The 22,059-nt window shown below is 32.9% G+C and overlaps 1 protein-coding gene across 1 annotated transcript; it reads left to right on the top strand.

Moving 5' to 3' along the window:
* Positions 1 to 443: 443 nt before the first annotated feature.
* On the top strand, positions 444 to 21,726 carry LOC131855711 (dnaJ homolog subfamily C member 11). The gene is made up of 14 exons (XM_059207011.1): positions 444 to 552; positions 1,499 to 1,673; positions 2,816 to 2,897; positions 4,214 to 4,333; positions 4,708 to 4,835; positions 6,426 to 6,617; positions 7,498 to 7,711; positions 8,682 to 8,798; positions 9,826 to 10,017; positions 11,689 to 11,822; positions 12,931 to 13,076; positions 15,041 to 15,170; positions 17,034 to 17,103; positions 21,397 to 21,726. The coding sequence occupies exons 1-13, from the start codon at positions 484 to 486 to the stop codon at positions 17,057 to 17,059; spliced, it is 1,725 nt and encodes a 574-aa protein (XP_059062994.1). The 5' UTR covers positions 444 to 483; the 3' UTR covers positions 17,060 to 17,103; positions 21,397 to 21,726.
* The last annotated feature ends 333 nt before the right edge of the window (positions 21,727 to 22,059 follow it).

Genomic DNA, 22,059 nt, shown 5'->3' on the forward strand with positions numbered 1-22,059 from the left:
TGGATACAGTTCTGTCAAAACTATCGTTTAAAGATGATAATATTGAATTTATTTTGTCCAGATAAAGTAAATTGTGTTTCTATATAAAAGCAAATAGTATGATTACTCTTTTTACAGCACAAAATTTCGGCTTCTATAAGTGTCCTTTTACTTTTTATTAAATATTTTCAGGGACACAAAGTAATACAAAACCGAATTATTGCAGTTCTTATTATAAATCCATGACAATAAATATTATAATTCAATTCTTACCACGCTACGCTCTTCCGCTCTTATGATACGTTAGTGTGTATAATCCTTTATGTAACATTTGTGTCCAGAGAGCGGAGTGAGAAATTTCTTTTGTGTTTGATCAACGAGGACAAATTAAAAAAAAATAACACTGCTAGTGGCGCCTCTATATCAGGTGGCGGTAAAAGAAATTTAACTATCATTGAAATTGAAATAATTTATATATTTTTTTAAATAATAATTTACTTAAAAATGGATGAGGAAGGAGAAAATATACTACTTGAAGAAAATTACTATCAGCTACTAAATGTCTCTAAAACGGTAAATATTACGTCAGACACTATTATTTCAAAATAATTCCGTATTTTTGAAATTACATAATTATATAACAATAAAAATATTTCGTAGTATAGTTGTACAGTTATATATGTAAATAAATTTGTTTATTCAAAACAGTACGTGGACTATTTATATTATATTTGCCTGTCATATGATGCCTAGTTGATTATTTTAGGTTAGGATGCATCGCTACTAAAACGCATGAATGCGTGCTGCAGTATTGTATAACATAATACTTTTATTATAAGTAATGGCATTAATTATTATAAGATAAAATGTCGTATAAGATTTTATTTTTTCTAAATTTAAAAATGCTGTATAGGGTGTCTAAAATGTTTGGTAAAGACAAGTAGTAAGTGTCCATACAGAAATGTGCAATTGCACTGAATAGTAATTATTTATTATTGAATCAGCCACTGGGGTAACTTATGGCCTGAGGCTAGTGGCAAATTCATAGAATGAGGTTCTCCCTATGTCTAAAAAAGCTTCACATTGTAATTTAGTACAATAATATCTAAATTATATAATAATTTTTGTACTCATAATCTCCCTATTCACTGGCCCCTTCCAGCTTCTACTGTGAGCCCATTGAATTCTTCGGCTCTGTCCTTATTGTTACACTTGTAAGAAAATAAATTAAAATCTGTATTGCATATTTTTTGTACTACAATTAATAGTCATACAATATCTTGATGTACCTACATTTCTATTATTATCTAAATCGGTGAATTCAATTTTATCTCATAATTAGTGAACCTAGTACAGTTTAATGGCTGTCTATTATAAATATATTATGTCATAAATATCATGCGGTGGCAATACTGAGCACCACCTAGCCTGATGAAGCTACATCTGATAAGAAAGGGCCAGATCAAACAACCAGACATTTGTTTATTGAATTGTAATATTTAAAACCTAATATTGTCAGGCAACTCCAGAGGAAATCAACAGTGCATATCGCAGGTTTTCACGCATGTTTCACCCTGATAAACACAGCACAGATCCTATCAAACAGAAATGGGCTGAACAGATATTCAACAAAGTAAAAGATGCCTATGAAGTGTTATCAGATTCACACAAGAGGGCCATTTATGATACACTAGGTATGTATGTTCAACACAACATACAATACTTTAAAATTACCTAATTTACTTGTTCTTAAACTTTTACGTTTGGTGTACATAATGAATATAGTTACATGGGTTTTAAAAGGAATATTTTGATGGTAAATAAATACCTATATTTCCTTTATTTTTTTTCGGACTACTCTAATGCTGTTGGCCACAGTTGGCCTTTATATCTTCACCGGACGTTAGGGGGAGAGTGCAGATGGCCCTCCAAATCCGTGGAAGGACTTATGGAGCGGCTGAAGGCCAACTCCTGCCTGACGGATATGACTTTAGTCTGAGGGCACCACTAGGGGTTCGAACATCGGCTCAGGCCGTCAGAATATTGATCTCTGTTTGAATTGGACGGGGGCTCGATCGGAGAGCCACCCGGGGGCGCCGGCTATATTTACCATAATTAATTCATATTAAATAAAGGTATATGAACCATAAAATTATTCCTGTTGAAACCCATTTAACTATACTATTAATTTGACCCAATTTAGATTTATGTTTCATATTCACATATTACTATTGTATAGTTATACATATATAAGTTATTATATAAATAATTAATACAGTGTCATTGTTTGCCTTAATCATCCATTATTAATGTTTATCTCAGACAGTTCAATAAAAATAATATTAGTTATGCAAAAATATGTCTTATAATTACCCTAGATAAATATTATAATACTTTTGAATATAAGAGCAGAAACACTTGTTAGCCATTTTTACTCCTTTCTTAGTATTAATTATCTGTAAATAAATGCCCCCATGGGCAGGGTCACATAGCTAGGTACAAAGACAAAAGGTGGACTCACCAACTAACAAAGTGGCTGGGACCGACAGGGAAAAGGCGAGTAGGTAGACAGCGAAAAAGATGGTCCGATGACATTAAAGATGTGGCCGGGGAATAGAGGACAATGGAACAAGCTGGAGGAGGCTTTTACCCACATGAGACCATATATATAAAGAAAATAAATTAGTCTTAACTTTAAAATATTAATTAAAATTGTATAAACCACCATATTGAAATCAGAAAGCATATTTTCATTTCATTACAGTCTATTAATCAATAAGTATATTGTTTAACATAATCATAACATTATGTATATTTTTTTATGTACATCTTTTAGGTAAACGTGGTTTAGAAGTAGATGGTTGGGAAGTAATTTTCAGAACTCGTACACCCAGAGAAATTAGGGAGGAATATGAACGGTATGTATTATATCTATTTTATTATATACCATGAAATACTGATGCAGAAAAACAAATCACATCTCTCTTTTACACTCTTTAATAGTATGAATCTTATATAAACATGTTAATAGCCATGCCAGTCATATGAGTCTGACGCTAAGAAGTTCTACATGAGTCCTGTCAGACATATATGACTGCCGTACGCGATTTGGTAGAAGGCCACGGCAATCACAGATGTCCGCAAACGATATATTTGCATTATGTTTCGAAAGCTTGGCCTATCAGGAACAAAACCTGAAAATTTCTTGGCTTACTACAAACAATAAATTGAAATAAATAAACGTCAGACATAAGATTGATAGGGCTTGTCGAAAAAAAAAATATAGCGCCATGTCAGTCATATATGTGTGACATAAAAAATAGAGTTTTTCCAGGAATTTTGACATATTTTTTTTTTATGACACATTAATGTGTGATATTAAATGACATACTGCGCCGACCCAAAATAATGGGATAAAGGCAAGGCAATGTTGATGATTATGATGACATTAAGTTTCCTTGATACATTTTTAACTAAATTATCTAATGAAGTTACCATGGCCCATGTGAAAATATTTCTGATATTATCGCGGCAATTAACGTGGTAAATAAAAAAAAATATATATTTTGTAAAGTAAAAGTGGTTTGAGAAATATATGAGATAAAGGTACCTTCATCTCATCTATTTCCGCAGCCAAATAATGCCTCCCTATTGCTGAACAATGATTCCTTAGTCCTTCAGAATGACAAAACATATCACATATCAGGAATGTGGAATGACAATATGGGTTTGTTCTTATATAGTACAATGCTCACAATTGGTATTAACCATCATGTGTACAGTTGGCTTGTTTACCATTAAAAATACAACAGACACAATCCTATTGTTATTACAAAAAATTTTATAGGCTCATGTAAAGAATAAGCCGAGTAGTGGAGATTGCACTGGTCCACAATTGTATTTTATTTATGTACAGTGTATAATAAAACCAAAATCTGCAGATTTTGACAAACTTTAGAGTAAACGCCACTACACATCCTATGTGGTTGTAGCCCACTTCATGCATAAACGTAATATCTCCTTTGGAAAGTTTACACTCTATCCTGAGGAGATAAAAACCATCGCTGCATATCTTTCAAAACTTTTACCTGATTGGGTCTAGGTAGCAAACTCTGAAAAAGGACGAGCACAATAGATTTATGTAGGTCGCAAAGCTACAGGTCCGAGGACCTGAAAATAACAAACCACTAAAAAAATATATAGTACTAAATGTATTATTTTTATCAAATTGCAGACTAAAGCGTGAGAGAGAAGAACGAAGGCTTCAACAAAGTGCCAATCCACGTGGAACAATCACTCTATCAATCAACGCAACTGATATGTTTATGAAGTATTACGATGAATATGAAATTCTGTAAGTGTTTTTTACTTTATGCTCAGTTATCCTCAAATTATCAAATTCAGATTGTTACTTTTAAACTTTCGTGTGTAATATATACATTTACTAGCTGTCCCGGCAAACGTTGTTTTGCAATATATATTAATAACGCTATAAAAAAATAGGGCTTGGTGATAGAAGGGTGAAAATTTAGGATTGTGTGTTGTATCATAAAAAATAGAAACTAAAAATTTTGCCTAAACAATAAAAAAATAAATTTAGGGGTGAACTACCCCTAACATTTAGGGTGATGAAAAATAGATGTTGGCCGATTCTCAGGAGTATGGGAACGAAAACTGACACGAGAATTTTATATCATATCATAATAAAATATATGCATATAATTACAGAGAAGACAGTGCAGTAATCCCTAGTATTGAAGTGTCGGGTATGACTATACAGCAATCAATAGATGCACCGGTCACATTGAGAAATACTATGACTTTATCAGGAAACATATCAACACAGAATGGAATTGGTAAGTGAAAAGATATCGACACAACATATTGAACTGCCAAAAATATACACGTATAAAAGAATATTAGGCGATTTTTATATAATACTGATTGTGTAAAAATAGCCTAAGATTAAACTATAATAATAATAATAATCTCAGAACAATTCACACAGCGCCATCTAGACCCAAGTTAAGCCAGCTAAAGCTTGTGTTATGGGTACTAGATAGCTGATACATATATACATAGATATTTTTTTGTAAATACATACATATTATACATAGAAAACACCCAGATCGATACAAACAATCATACTCATGAATACAAATGTTTGTGCTGTGCGAGGAATGGAACCCGCGACCATCGGTCGTAAAGCGGTGTGCTAGACCGCTAGACCACCTGACTGTGACTGATCTGCTCTGATAACTATGACTGATTTATATCGTTACTCACGTAACTATTTATTTATATTTGTCAATTTTTACATATTCACAATGCTATTCTGACCAACATTAAATAAAACAGCAACATGCAATTTATTGCTCATTCTTGTGATGAGTCAGCATTCCTAATGAGTGGTAGAATAAAAAAATATGATTATACAAAAATGCTTATATTAAGTTTATTTGAATAAAATTTATTTATTCTCTTTCATTAGTATAGTCTCAGTTCACAAGAATAGAATAGAATAGAAAATCATTTATTCAAATAAACTTATATTGAAGCACTTTTGAATAGTCATCACATTTTTTTTAATCTACCGCTCATTCGGAAAGCTGTCTCATCACAAGAAGAACGAGCAAGAAACTTGTGTGTTGCTCTTTTAAAAAATTTTATTCTTACATTACAATTTAAGTTAAAGTGTGTGAATACAAACTATCAATTAGCATTCATTCAATTAAATAATTAAATAGAAAATAGAAAAAATATTGTATATATAACCAACTGGTTAAACAATTAATAAGAGGAAATCAGTCATAGTGATTAGAGCAGACCAGTCCCTACAAGCAGCACCCGTTCACGAGTATGATGGATGAGCCAGACATTATATTATATTATATATTTTTTTAGGATTTTCAAGTGATTCGCTCTTGAAAATCTTAAAAAAATATCTCTGCCTGTTTGTTACTTTTTTACATTAAATAGCTGAACTAACTCCTAACAGAGAGATAGTACACTTCGAAATTTATATATTTTCATGCATGTTTTACGCACAGATTACATTTATAGGTAAAATAATATTAAAAATCATTACTACAATACACAATATTTATTGTGTGTTTAATTTCAAACTAATATACATTATTTGCTTTCTATAATATTAGTTCTGATGTATTCTTAAATATGTTTTTTTTCGGACTACTCTAGTGCTGTTGGCCGCAGCTGGCCTTTACAGCTTCACCGGACGATAGGGGGCGAGTGCAGATGGTACTCCAAACTAAAGGAAGGACTTATGGAGCGGCTGAAGGCCAACTCCCGCCTGACGGATACGACTTTAGTCTGAGGGAACCGCTACGGGTACTAATTTCGATGCCCGTTTGAATTGGACAAGAGGATCGATCGGAGGGGATTTAAATATATGCATGTTACTTACTTGTTTGTGTAATTGACAGGTACAGGAGCAGTGAATGTTTGTAACCGAAATCTAAGTTCAGAGAAAGGTTGGACTGAAGTTGAGTTTGGAATTGGCAATGGACCACTTGTAGGCTTCAAAATATTCCGGACGCTGTCAAGATTAATGTTTTTAAATTGTGGCACAGTCCTTCAGTTTACGCCTCGAGGGATATCGCCGAGCCTTATTTCAAGTAAGATATTTCTAATAGATTTTGCATAAATGCCAACATTTGATAGTTTATGTGCATAAAATTCTTTAAAACTTAATTCTTAGTTAAAGAGCAACATGTGACTTTTTTTCTGTCTTGTGAGGAGTCTTCATTCCGATTGAGTAGTAGAATAAAAAAAAAGAGTATTCAATCGTCCTTACATTAAGTTTTTTTTTTTAATGAAGATTATTTGATTTCGTAAAATCTGGTTGTACTTTTGATGATGTAGCTTTGTAAAAAATTATTAGGCACCAATGTGCCTAATAATTTTTTCTGCACTTTAAGAGATTTAAGAAGAAAAAGTATAATCCATCACATTTAAAATAAGTAGTAATGTTGCTAAGTAACAGTTTATATGTACGTGCAACTGATTGGAACGAGAATAAATTATATTTACTGCTGTATATGTGTAATCCACTGAATATCTCCATCAAAAAGTACTGGACTAGTGTCTTGTGAGCTTTCATGTTCTTATATCTTCACCTGTTACATGCGTGAGAATTACAGAATAAGGATGCACAACTTCTTAGTTCTCTATGTGATTATTTCTGATAAAAATAATAATAATCACAGGACAATTTACACAGCGCCATCTAGACCCAAGTTAAGCTAGCTAAAGCTTATGTTACGGGTACTAGATACACATTTAATATTATACATAGATACATTTTTTTTTCGTAAATACATACATATTAAACATAGAAAATACCCAGACCGATACAAACAATCATACTTTTGAATATGTTTGTGCCGTGCGAGGAATCGAACCCGCGACCATCGGAATTAAAGCGGTATGCTAAACCACTAGACCACCGAGGTCGTTCTGATGTATGTATTATAGCAAATATTATGTTGTTTTCAGCGATGGCGCTTCAACTAGACGCACACTCTGTAGGATATCTCACGTACCGAGCCGGGGGACAGAGCGGGTCCTCGATGACGTCGATATACGTCAGAGATTCAGAGAAATACCATACAAACACAGCCATACAAATCGGGAATCCACACTCGTTCATATCACTCAATATTATGAGGAAACTGCCGCAACACGATATGAAATTGCGTTTAGCTTTGAAGTAAGTGCGATTTTAAGATGAACTATTTTTATTTACTTCACTAATTGACCCGCAAAACTTCGTCTGCGTTTGATTTCCCCGCCTTTTGCAATATTTTCATTGCAACTCCGCTCCTATTGGTCGTAATGTTATATAGCTTAAAGCCTTCCTCGACAAATGGACTCCACACAAATAGAATTTTTCAATTCGATTCAGTAGTTCCTGAGAGCATCTTCCAACTAACTCTTCAGCTATATAAAATTAGTATAGATTTTATTCGGATGTCCATCCATATTATATTAGTAAAAAACTTTTGAACTATGTTAGTAAATTGCAATTTATATCCTATAAATTGATGTATATCTATGTCGAAGTTCAGAAGCACTGGGTCCGCAGCAGTGCAGTGATGTCCAGTGTCTCTGGAGCGGACAATCCGATATATTTTAGAGTTGCTTTTATGGTGCTTACGCTGGATCTTATTTATTAGTCCTGAAATATGTTGTGGATACTTCGTATGAAGCTTTGAAAGTAATATGCATGAATAAAAACTTACGATTTAAACAAATCAGCAACGCAGGTAGGTATAATGCCATTACACATACTATGTGGTTGTAGCCCACTCATGCATAAACGTAATATCTCCTTTGGAAAGTGTACACTCTAACCCTGAGAAGATAAAAACCATCGCTTCTAAGAATATCCTTCAATTCTTGTCCCTGACGGGTCTAGATAGGGAACTCTGAAAAAGGGCGAGCACATGTAGATCTATGTAGGTCGCAATGCTACAGGTTCAAGTACCTGACAATAGCCCAAACAACCCATTAAAAAAAAAGATATGTACATAGAGGACTACCCCGCTACAGCTGGTAATATAATTTAAAAATTCTACATTTACAGTTATCAATTTAGTCTCTGCGATTAAAAATAAGCCTATGGATGGATGCTTACGTACAGTAATACATTTTTATTTACATATAGTATTGTATTTCAGATTTGGCACGTTTGGTGCTATAGCTGAATATGGTGCAGAGAAAAAGGTATCACAAAACAGCAGCGTCTCCGCAGCAGTGATGCTGGGTGTACCGAGCGGAGTTATGCTCAAGCTCAAGTTAGTTTTATATCCAAATTTTATTATAGATAATGAAATGAAACGTGTGCACAATTTATTTCTAATAGGCACATGTAGTTATACACATTCCACCTTATATGAAGACAAGTATATTATATACTAGCAGATCCGGATGCGCGTTGCTGTGGTTAAGGTTCTTGAATAAAATAATATTGCAACTATAAATTGAGATGTAAGCATCCTATCTTTCAAGTTGGATCAAACTGCACACAATGTGCAAATCAAATTTGCAATCGGTTCAGTAGTTTAGGAGTCCTAGGCGCACAAACAACGTGACACGTTATTTTTGTATATAAATATTTATGAATGTGCTTCTTTAAATAGTGTCATAAATCTAAATAGCATATTACAATATATACTTTTTTTTAAACATGTTATATTATTATTTAGTTTTTATATGTCAATATTATTTTTGTTATTATAATAATAATAATCTCAGGACAATTCACACAGCGCCATCTAGACCCAAGTTAAGCCAGCTAAAGCTTGTGTTATGGGTACTAGACAACTGATACAAATACATAGATTTTTTTTCCTAAATACATTCATATTATACATAGAAAATACCCAGACCGATACAAACAATCATACTTAGGAATACAAGTGTTTGTACCGTCCGAGGAATCGAACCCGCGGCCATCGGACGTAAAGCGGTGTGCTAGACCGCTAGACCACCGAGGTCGTCCTTATACTAGTATAATCCAATTCTTAACTCATTTTAGCATTAATATTCTTAATTTACTTTATTGATTAAAAACATCTCTCAACTTATGTTATGCTATCTATTTCAAAATATTTCAAAAGATATTTCTCGAGTAATCAGATTACTCTATACAACGGCGAAACGGCCTGGCTAATGGTATACATATATCGGGCACTTATATTATAACGTTAGAAATTTCTAGGTACTTTTTATTAATAGAGCTATAATTTTTAATTGCCAAATTTAAATTCATTTTAACCGATTATGATGATTATTTAATGGGACTTAATAACATTCCTACAGATGGACCTGCTCGACCCAAACTATAGTGGTTCCAATACATTTATGTGAGGAAGTGATACCGTCTGCCGTTTTCTACGCAACCGTAGTGCCCGTAGTGTCGTGGCTGGTGCTGAAGAAACTCATCCTGGATCCTATAGCCCGTGAGAAGCAGGAGCGAGAACGGCAAAGGTCTATGGAGGCCAATCACGAAAGGTAAAAAAAATTCACCTAATTGTGTGTAAAAATTCGACGAATGAACATCCGACTATTGTTTGCCATCTTGTTTGAGTGAGGTAACCACTACAATATATTTTTATTTAATTAATATAATAAGCTTATAAACTTGTAGTAAATATATAAATAGTAAAGATTAAATCCAATTATAATTATGTTCTAGAAGTTTGATATAATCATGTTTATTATTGAGTACAAGATATAAGTTCTGATTTGACCATAACAGTCCCATCTACTACTAACTTTAAAAAGAACCACATATTGTGTGAGACCAGTTCGGTTTAGATGCTCGAAGTGAAAAATAGATTTAAGTGAAATAAGAAATTAACACTCTCCTTGCTGTTACTGTCCTGTAACAAATGTAATAGAAACCGAGCAGAGAGGTTATTTCTTTTTTTTTTTACTATTTATTTTATTAGTCAGGTACACTAACTGTAATTCCTACTGTTCAAGTTCCTTTATTATTTATTTATTTCGCATTATTTCGTTCAGTTCATTGTAGTTTTTAAAAAAGAAAGTACATTATTCACCCTCGAGGATATAGCTGAAAATGTGTGTTTTGCTCCTTGAGTGATTCTCCACACTGAGCTATGTACCAGTTTTGTGTTGCTGTAGCACACACATGCAGGTTTACCCTTATTTATTTGTTATACTGTTATGTAATGTTATAATTAAGGCTATATGTGTGTACTAAGGTACAAATAAACTATTATATATCTATTTATTTATACACACTTTTGAAATCAACACATTTGTTGTGGATATTATTCAGAGCATACTACTTGCCCCTGTGTGTTTGTGCTGATAAAAGTAATCCTCTCAGCCGGTAGTTGTTTCATTTTTGTTTATTATTAAGATTTGTTGTAATTTGTGGGTTGACATGTTTGGTAATAAAAATCCCAAAGTAGATTTAGATAATAATAAAAAAGGACTAGTTGGATCTGATCAGTAATGGTTGGAATTTTAACAATTTTAACATTTCTTAGATATTTACTACTGACTTACTGATAAGACATTTTAGTCTCTTATGAACGTCAAGTATGTTATATGAATATTTTTTAAAGCCAGTTATTGACTCAACTTTCTTTAAACTTGTTATATTGTTTGCACTATCCCACTTTATACGGGGTTTTTTTTTTATTTATATTAATAATAATATCTTAGAACAATTCACACAACCAAAAGCTTACGTTATGGGTACAAGACGATTTATATAATCATTCATTTTATTATAAATAAAGATTATGCTACTGTAAATACATATTAACATAATAATAATAATCTCAAAGCAATTCACACAGCGCTATCTAGACTTAAGTTATCTAGACTCTAGATAAAGCTTGTGTTATAAGTACTAGATAACGGATACGAATACGTAAATATATTGTTTTGTAAATACATGTATATTAATTATAATATACACCCAAATTGATACAAATAATCATATTTATGAATACAAATATTTGTGCCACGCGAGGAATCGAACCCGCTTCCATCGGAAGTAAGGCGGTGTGCTAAACCACTAGACTACCGACGCCGTCAATAATGTATAGTCATTTTGGAATAATGCACCTTACTATTTTTTTTTATATTTTTATTGGTATGCAAAACAAATAAAGAAGCATATAATCTTAAAAATACATTAAATAGATTACAGGAAATGCAGCGTGAGGCGAGAGCAACCGTAGAACTGATGAAGGAGACATACTCTAGAATTAAGAATGATGAAGAGAAGAAGAAGGGCTTAGTGATAATACGCGCGTTGTACGGGAAATTACCATCAGGTATTGTGTTCAAAATCTACCCTGTATCATCGTAAGCACAGATATTATATTATATTAGAGTCCGTTAGTTTTCTGTTCCCGCGCGTTCCCTTCCCCTCCCTAACTAGTAACAAACTGACTGTACGGCGGCCATGACGCGCGCGCGCATTGTGTTGTGAATTAAAATAAATTAGAACTGTGTTAAACCTACTGTGAGGCCTGCTGTGAAACTGGAAAGCTAGCGAAGATACCTTCGAGACCCTGAAGCCCAAGAAATCCGCAGAACCATAAAGATAAATGACTGACGCTTCCCTAACATTTTGGTAGCAGAGTAGTTTCCCAAACAGTGCCTTTGTTATTATTATAGCTTTTAATAAGATCAACTTAATAGAAATAGAAAGAAACTTCGTTCAAATAAACTTAATGTTTGCTCTGGTCAGGTGTTCCACAGAAATTTTATTTGCTGTTCAATGAATTTTGTATTTTAAAGACTATAAAATTAATTTATTATTCGAATAGAAGCGTGACATTAATATTTTAAATTATAAAAAAATACGCGACGAATCTGATTGTCGAATTGGAATGACAGAACGGTCACCCATCCATCCGCGCGTCCACGCCTCTTGCTCATTCGCAGGTTACCCGCGATTGGCCGATTAATTAAATTGATGCGTAGAATTACTATTTATTAGACATATTTTTTTCTTTTCTACTACTAATTCGACACGCACTCTCATCACAATTTATTTAAAATAACATTTGTTCAAAAGATCAATAGTCTAGTTTCTTGCTCGTTCTTCTTGTTGTCTACATTCTTCCTAGCATACATGATATTTTCATAAATGTATTGAGAAATTCCTTAAAGCATTCGGGTAAATACTCCCTGGAACCCATACTATAAATGGAGCGAATTGCCCTCTTTTGTAAAATAAATATTGTATTTATATCAGCTGCTTTGCCCCATAACAAAATACCATACGACATAATGCTATGGAAATAGCTAAAGTGGATATATTTAGTTATGTATCAAACCCATAAGCTGTTATCTGTTGACATGTAAGAAAATATTTCAATTATATAATGTTTTTAAATGTTTATATACAAGAAACGTTTTTAACAAATGTCACAGGTGCGTCAAGTCATGATATACCGGAGCCGACGGGAGACTCGATATCACCGGAGTCACCTTCACCCTACAGTGAAGTTATAGATGTCACAATACCACTACAGTGCTTAGTGAAAGACACGCGGTTGGAATTATTGGCGGCTTGTAAGGTCAGTTAGAAATTTATTATACAGCTTCACACTTCTATGACAGTCTTAGTTGTTTAGTGGTTTAGCACACCGCTTTACTATCTGATGGTTGTGGGTTCGATTTTTTGTACGGTACAGACATTTGTATTCATGAGTATGATTGTTTGTATTGGTATGGGTGTTTTTTATGTATAATATGTATTTATTTGTAAAAAAATGTATCCATGTATTTATATCAGTTGTCTAGTATTCATAATGGAAGCTCTGCTTAGTTTGGGACTAGATGGCGTTGTGTGAATTGTCTTGAGATATTATTATATCATATATATTATGTTATAATGAATTAGTGACTATTTTTAACGCGATTAGTTTATATATATATATATATATATATATATATATATATATATATATGTTGCGGACCATGAGTCGGCATCGAAAATATGTAAATAAATATTGTGTTTAAATTTGTATTTTTTCCGTGTTGGATTATTGTTTGGGTTAGACTATTGTTTGTACCGTATACCCTTTGTAGCGGCATAGATACTGTGAATTCTATGCCCGCCCATTGTGTAAATTCTTAGGGATCACAGCTTTAGTGTAGCCTGAACATGTGGCGTTTAGTCGCACGTGGTTTTTTGTAGTTTTTTGTGTTGTTACTATTGTATTTAATTTTAAATGTGTGCGTATTCGCTGTTCCGGCCCGTCGGTCACCGACATGTGCAGGAATTGTCGGGAGGGTGGGACGGCCGACGCGCACGGCTCGGCGGGGGTGGGGAAGGACGCGCTCGGGCGCCCGTAAAAGGCGGGTTGGTTCTCGATCGATTTAAGACCACTCCGATCGTTTTCCCCCTCCGATCGATCCCTCATCCAATTCAAACGGGGATCGAAATTACGACGACCTGAGCCGAGATTCGAACCCCTAGTGCCCTCAGACTAAAGTCGTATCCGTCAGGCAGGAGTTGGCCTTCAGCCGCTCCATAAGTCCTTCCCTTGGTTTGGAGTGCCATCTGCACTCGCCCCCCATCATCTGGTGAAACTGTAAAGACCAGCTGCGGCCAACAGCATTAGAGTAGTCCGAAACCCAGCCGGCCAACCCATAAGACAAGAAAAAAATTGAAATACAGTCCACATACTTTGAAAATCAAAGATCTTTTATTTTACGCACCCCATAATATATATATATATATATATACATAAACTTTCCTCTTCAATTACTATTTTACCGAAAACTACATTAAAATCTGTTACGTAATTAGATATAACTTTTTTTGATTGAAATGGTTTAGTTTTATACTATATAAATAAGTAATTAAAAAAAGTGTAATTATCAATAATGAAATTTATTACCCGTCATACTCGTGAACGTGTGTTACACTAGTCTGTTCGGGTTACAGACACTGATTGTACTATTTCAATAGCATAAGCTGGTGATCTTGGTATTCTTCTGAATCTGTATATTTATCATCATGTACAGAGTTATTTAAAAAAAAATATGATCTGAGTTGTGAACATCTTCCGGACTGCGATGATGATGATGGTGATGAAGAGATGAGTTTTTTGTCAGTTCTCAACTCGATATCATTCAAAACTGACGGTAGATTTGATATGTTTTGCAATGAAACTTTTTATAAAATTGAAGAGTTTGTACACGAAATAATGTTTTTGTAGAAAAAACTTAAAACTCATAGCACTGACAACATTATCTGATTGCACTAGGAATGAGTGTGTAACGGTTTCTATGTTGATTACCGCATATCTCTTACTTGTTATTGTGTAATTATTTATTAAAAAGAGAAACACACAAGTTCCTAGCTCATTTTTCTTGTGATGAGTCTGCGTTCCGAATGAGTGGTAGAATAAAAATATATAACTATACCAAAGTGCTAGTATTGAGTTTATTTGACTAAATATTATTTCTATTTATATTTCTTCCATGTTAGTGATTGATTACGTTTCTATATGTATATGTGTGATGTTTACAGTCGGAGTTACCTGGTTTCTTCGACCCGTGTGCTGGTGAAGACAAGCACCTGACAGTCCAATATTACTTCCACAACAACCTCCACTGCTGCACCGTCACCGACAAGCAAGCTCTAGTCCTGCCACGCAATAGTTAGTACATGTCTATACATATAAATAACATTGGAGTGTCTGTTTTTAATATTGAAATAACCGTTTTTTACTACATGCATATGAATATAAATACGGTACATAGACCAAAATATTTTTTTTTACAATTTTTATCTGTCTGTCTGTTTGTTCCGGCTAATCTCAGAAATGGCTGGACCGATTTTGACGGGACTTTTATTAGCAGGTAGCTGATGTAATAAGGAGTAACTTAGGCTACCTTTATTTTATAAAAATAAAGTTAAATTCCACGCGGACGTAGTCGTGGGAACAGCTGGTAGTAAATATATTTGTATGTAACTGGATTCGCAAACAAGTCGGCAGACCACCTGTTGGAAAGTTGCGAGCGTGGCGAGGCCGCGGCCGGGCGGTCGCGGGTTCATGATATGTGTGTTATTGCGACCAATAGAGTTCGTGTGTCCATCTGTTCGTTGTGTACACCTAACTGCCTAAACAAGCATGCAAAATTGAGGGTAATATTAAAAACATAATAATATATATGAATTAAAACGTCCGACTTATTATTTAGCTCATTTATTACTCTCTGTCAGAATGTCAAAAACAAATGAATATATTTTCTTTAGAAGAAAACACAAATACATTTTATTAATATTAAAAAAAGGTTTACATACGCATCACATAAGTAACAAACTACTCACATAATACACTACATCTTTCCCCTTAGGAAATATAAGATACATAGATACTAGTTACACAATGAGTAGGTAATTAAGATACGGTAGATTGTTAAGCATATGTTGCTACCTTAACCAACATATGCTTAACAAATATATGTAGTAGCTATATTTTAAAATAACATTAATAGTTAAAATTAATAAATATATTATTATTATTAATAATAATGTTAGACATAGTCACCTATATAAATATACATTGTAAATAAACTGGCTTTAAAAAAAAAGTAATTCAATTGAGTTTCTTGCCAGTTCTTCTCAATTGGATCCATATACAAAACTGGACGGTAGGGAAAAAAAAAATAAAATTAGAATGTAAAAATTTGCGTTCATAAGCGGCTAAAATGTCCTACATGAATAAATGATTTATGCTATGAGTGATAATGATAATATAATGAGTTATGTAAATTATATAATTAGTTAATAACTCAAGTAATTTTATAATATAATTATGTAAAATGTACATTGAATTTAATTAAATGATTTTTGTATTTGAATTTGAAGAGTTTACTCTCATTTATCTCTTGTAGGTATGGATATTAGTGGTGCTATGATTCTTGATATTCTTGTATTGTATAATACAGAAGCAACACATTGTACTATATTTACCGCATTTATATATCTGTATAGCTATATATGAGAGTTGTAGTTTGTAATCCTACCAGCAGCCCATATTTTCGGAATATTTTCTTTTGTCCAATCTTTATGATTGAAAATAAAAAAAAAACATATTCGGTGAAAAGTATATAGTAGTAAAAAGGAGAATTCATCCGACTGTGTTCTGTGTCAAAAAGTCGAAGATGTAAAGCACCTCTTGATGGAATGTGATAGGAATAAAGTAGAGAGGGAACTATTTATTAAAGTTTTTAAAATCAACAAATTTGATGTGGGTACTATTCAGAGCATACTACATGACCCTACTACGGATATTGCTCTGCGGTTGTGTGCGCTGATAAAAGCAACTTAATAAATAGATCCCTCGCAGTAGGCAATTATTTGATTGTCTATTATTTTTAAGAATTATTCCGATTAGTTTGTAATAATGGGGTTGACATGTCTGAAAAAAAAAACCCTAAATCTAGATTAAAAAAAAAAGGTTAACTACCGATCTTTGATCGTTATAGTATATTGATATTATTTCTCTTTCTTTCAGATCATCGAATAAAGAATAGATCCTGAAAATTTAAGTCGAAGCGCAAGTGTTTGTTCACTGCGCTAAGAAGGTAACACGCTACCGTAACACTGAGAAGGCATTTGTATATTTTATAATTTATATTAATTATACAATCAAACGTATGCTAAATGCGAAATCTGATATGTATATATACGCAAGTCCATCTATCCATTTGAAAGAATACAACGTCGTCTATTGGACAGAATACATACATTTATATCCAATTCGTTAATAATAGGAATAATATGAATTCAATAATAGAATCTGCTTCTTCCCTTATCCCATTTATGATCGATGTAATATGTTTTCCTCATCCATTCATCTCGTTATTTACTCCCTTTCTTGCCATATCATCTTTCATACAGTTCATACATCCTTTTGTCTGTAATGTCATCAATATTGAACATTTTGTATGTAATCCCTGAGGTCACAAACGTTTTTAGCTGACCTTCATCGTAATATTATAAATGGCAAGTTTTGTTAATATGTTTACCTCTCAAATTATACTTTAAAATTATAGATAAATAATAATAATATCTCAGGACAATTCACACAGCGCCATCTAGTCCCAAGCTAAGCAGAGCTTGTATTAGGTACTAGACAACTGATATAAATACATGGATACATTTTTTTGTAAATACATACATATTATACATAGAAAACACCCAGACCGATACAAACAATCATACTCATGGATACAAAAGTTTGTACCATGCGAGGAATCGAACCCACGAACATCGGATAGTAAAGCGTGTACTAAACCACTAGACCACCGAGGCTGTCAAATAAACACTAAAGTCTTCCTTACAGAGAGACTATGTCATATAAAATGTTTAGCATTTTTTATTATATGCTCATATCCATCCACATTCATATGTAACACCTTCATGAAGATATGATCTTCATTCCTATTCATTACGTGCCCATACCATGACAGACGATTTCTCTATAACGTCTCCAACACCGGCGCCACTAACTTGTGAGGAATTCCATCTTTATCTGGTCCATTCTTGTCACACCACACATCCATCTAAACGTTCGCATTTCAGTTGCTTTAGGGATACATAAAGGACCAGAATAAAAATAAAGTCGATTCACTTAGCCTATTATGACCAAATCGATCTTCGAAATAGATCTATCGTGGTTTGTTGCATGCAGTCGTCTTGCATTCGTCGCCTTTACGGGCCAGCACTCTGATCCATACAAATAGTCTTCCCTTAGTATCTTTAAATATATTTTTTATTATATACTAGCTGACTCCGCGGCTTCGTCCGCGTGGAATTTAACATTATTTTTCTAAAATAAAAGTAGCCTAAGTTATTCCTTATTACATCAGCTACATGCCAAAAAAAGTCGCGTCAAAATCGGTCCAGTCATTTCAGACATTAGCCGGAACAAACAGACAGACAAAAATTATAAAAAAAAATGTTATTTCGGTGTACGTACGGTATATATATTCATATGCATGTAGGTTATTCGAAAAACGGTTATTTCAATATTACAAACACACACTCCAATTTTATTTACATGTATAGATACATACAAAGATTTCTTATCAAGTTTAATTCTATAATGACAAGCTGTCATTGTTAATGGCGCCTTCTCAGTAGTCTAGTTCAGAAGTTTCCTAGTTAATGCCTTGATGTAATGTTTAATATTAAAAGTTTATTGATATGTATCAAAATCCAGAGCAGTGTTTGTATATCTGTATTTATATTAATCGGCAGGTTGTTGTAATGTAACATTCCATTGTATCGATGAACGATGTTGAATTCATTTATTCATAACTAGCAGAGCCCGCGGCCCTGCTTCCGCGTTAAATTTCAATAAGAAATACAGCCTGTGTTATTCTGATGCATAAGCTATATTACTGTAAAGTTGCATCAAAATCCGTTCAGTAGTTTTTGCGTGAAAGAGTAACAAACATTCATTGTTAGAAACTATCGCGTTTATTATTATTAAATCTTAAGAGACACGCTCTTGTCGGTGAAGCTCTTGCTAGAATGGATGTTGAATAGACAATTAAACATTTCCTTAACTTACTTGTTATTAGATGCCGGTTATGAGAATAGTGTTGCTATATTTCGGCGGTTGTTATCAATTCAGGGATGTTATGGATATGAAATGTCGGGTACGGATAGGTTTCGGATATAGAATGATTATTATACCGGATACGGATATGGATATCCGCATCCATATCCGTATCCGGTATATAATATATAATCAATCATGAAATTATTTCGGATTATCCGTTAGTTTCGGATAATTTCGGTTACAGATATTATTTTTTTAAAGAATTTCAAAAGTATAATAAAAGTAGCTAATAAATGGTTACATAACGTGTCTCAATTAGGCTCTGTCCCTATCCGTATATATACTTTTATTTCGGATTCGGTTACGGATACGGAGCTCCCTAACAACCCTGGTTATCATTTAGACTGAAATACACCTGTATTTTGTTAGTTTATGTTTTCTCCGGCAGGTTTTAGTTTAGTTATGTTGATCAAGTTAGGTCTCGTTGGGTCTGGAGGTTGAAGTGTGTCAAAACCTCAGAATACCATCAATTCATAGTGTATAAAGGTACAGGAGAAAACCTACACTACCACACAATTAATATAATATTTTCGTGTAGAAAGCGAAAGAAAGAAGAAAAAAAACAAGATTCTAAAACTAAATGCAAAAGGACATAAAGGTCTATGGAGAGTGTAATGTAAAAAAAAAGTTAGTTTTTACCAACCTTTCAACTGGCCGGTCACAAATACGAATTTCGGAAACAGCAGCTCTATTCTCATTTACTAGCTTCACTTAATCAGATAGACATGTAATAAGTTTTGTTGTAAAATGCTGTTATTATTAAACAATAATTTGACAAATTTTAGTAACAATATCAGTTTTATTGTTGGCATTACATAATTTGTTTTCTTGTTAACATAAAGAGAATATGTGAATGATTAATTTTACAATACTTATTTATTTTAAGAAAGAAGTTTCGGAACGTATGTATGTTTTGCTAAAAAAATCATGAATATTAAGATTATAAAAACTAAATTTAGACATAATGAGAATGTGAGCCTTTTTTGAGACGTCAAGAACAGTGTTGCCAACTTACACTTATTATGCTACTATGTACTAACTAAAAAGTTGTACAAAAATACAAACTTTATAAAAAAATCACTATTTGTATTATATCAATATATATTATATAGAAATATTGTATTTATAATGTCAAATTACGACGGAGGAATGGAGTAATAATACATTGCCTTGAAATAATAAATAATAATTGTTTAAATGTTGCAATATATTAGTTAAAATATTATAAATTATGTTATATATGTAGTTAGTTAAATACCGTTCTTAAATACGTTATCACAACATCACAATTTTAATATAATATTTTAATGATTGTTTACTTAAATTATTGGAATGTAAATTTTAAAGTTGTGTATCAAAATTGTAATATGTAAATAGGAATGAGTATGTTTTAAATTTAAATTAATGTATCTTAATATTGTGATCTAAATTTGTATTCTATAACTGATTATTAAATTGTTATTACATATTAAATTACACTACACCATCTATACTGTATGGATATATAAAAGGGTATGAATTGATTTTATTAAAAAAAAATGGACATCCCTACCTTTCCTCGCATTTTTAAAGCTAGTGGGGGAGGGGAAATCATAGTCATAATCACATTTCAAAATCGAATATGTTTATAACTATTAAGGAAGAAAATGATAGTCCTACTATGTAATAAAACTGCAAAATTTGTGATGACGTCACTAATTGTCACGTCACGTGGTTACGTCTCAAATGTGATTGGTTGTGTTCGTACATTGTACGTACGTACGTACGCGCCTTCCCTATTGTTACTAAAATAAAAGTAGCCTAAGTTACTCCTTATTACATCGGCTTCCTGCTTAATATAAAATAATAAAAGTCCTGTTGAAATCGGTCCAGCTTTTTCAGAGATTAGCCGGAACAGACAGACAGACAAAAATTATAAAAAATGTTATTTTGGTGTATGTACCGTATTTATATTAATATGCATGTAGTAAAAAACAGTTATTTCAATATTACAAACAGACACTCCAATTTTATTTATATTGAAATGATTACAGCATTAGTGACGTCACGTCACATGTTTGCATTTGATATATGATTGGATGTCGTACATTGTACGTATGTACCTACACTCCTCCCCTCAGACATTCAACTAAAACATTAAAAAAAAACTTAAAAACAGGTGAAAAAAAAAATGGAGAGACAGTAGAAATGGAGTGGAGAGTTATTGTATGAAGAATTATGATTTATTATTTGTTAATGTTTATTTTAGAAGAGCTTACGAACCGTGAATGAGTGATGGACGAGCAATTCCTTCTAAGGAACACAAGGCATATGGTCCGTGCTCACTTGTTATACGTTATAAACACGTATCTGGATTTTGTTACAAGTGATCCTCACTGTGGGTCACCGTCACAAATGGATTTCCATCCTGTTACGTTTGAACGGTCCACATGGATGTCAACAATGGTACAAAGTTATTTCGTTGAAGTTGATGCTAAAAGATATATACTGTTGTTATAATTAGATGTAATTAAAAATATTAGATCGGGCTTTTATATCAATGAATTCATATATATACAGTTATATATGTATCTACCAAATAAAGTATAAACTTGTTGATTTGCTTTATTTCGCTTTTATAAATATATAAACCCTTCCCAGATATGTAATCCTTACGTCCTTAGTAATATTATAAATGCTAAGTAACTCTGTCTGTCTGACGCGCCTTCACGTCAAAACAATTGAACCGATTTAAATTCAATTTGGAACACAGATAGTCTAGATCTGAGAAAGGACAGTGGCTACTTTTTATATACGAAATAAAAGGGTTGAAAGGGGGAGGAAAATTCTATGAAAGTATTGTTATTGTTAAGGCTAGAAACTTATGTTATATTCTGGGTAAGCGCGCTACATCCTAGATCTTGCCATCATT

Source organism: Achroia grisella, unplaced genomic scaffold, assembly GCF_030625045.1.
Source record: "Achroia grisella isolate CSIRO2021 unplaced genomic scaffold, CSIRO_AGI_Agris_v1 utg1470, whole genome shotgun sequence".
NCBI lineage: Eukaryota > Metazoa > Arthropoda > Insecta > Lepidoptera > Pyralidae > Achroia > Achroia grisella.

Excerpts from the sequence above, each read along its gene's own strand:
- LOC131855711 (XM_059207011.1), top strand. The coding sequence starts at position 484 with ATGGATGAGGAAGGAGAAAATATACTACTTGAAGAAAATTACTATCAG. Across the intron at positions 553-1,498 it reads TACTAAATGTCTCTAAAACG|GCAACTCCAGAGGAAATCAA; the intron begins GTAAATATTACG and ends TAATATTGTCAG. Across the intron at positions 7,712-8,681 it reads AAATTGCGTTTAGCTTTGAA|ATTTGGCACGTTTGGTGCTA; the intron begins GTAAGTGCGATT and ends ATTGTATTTCAG.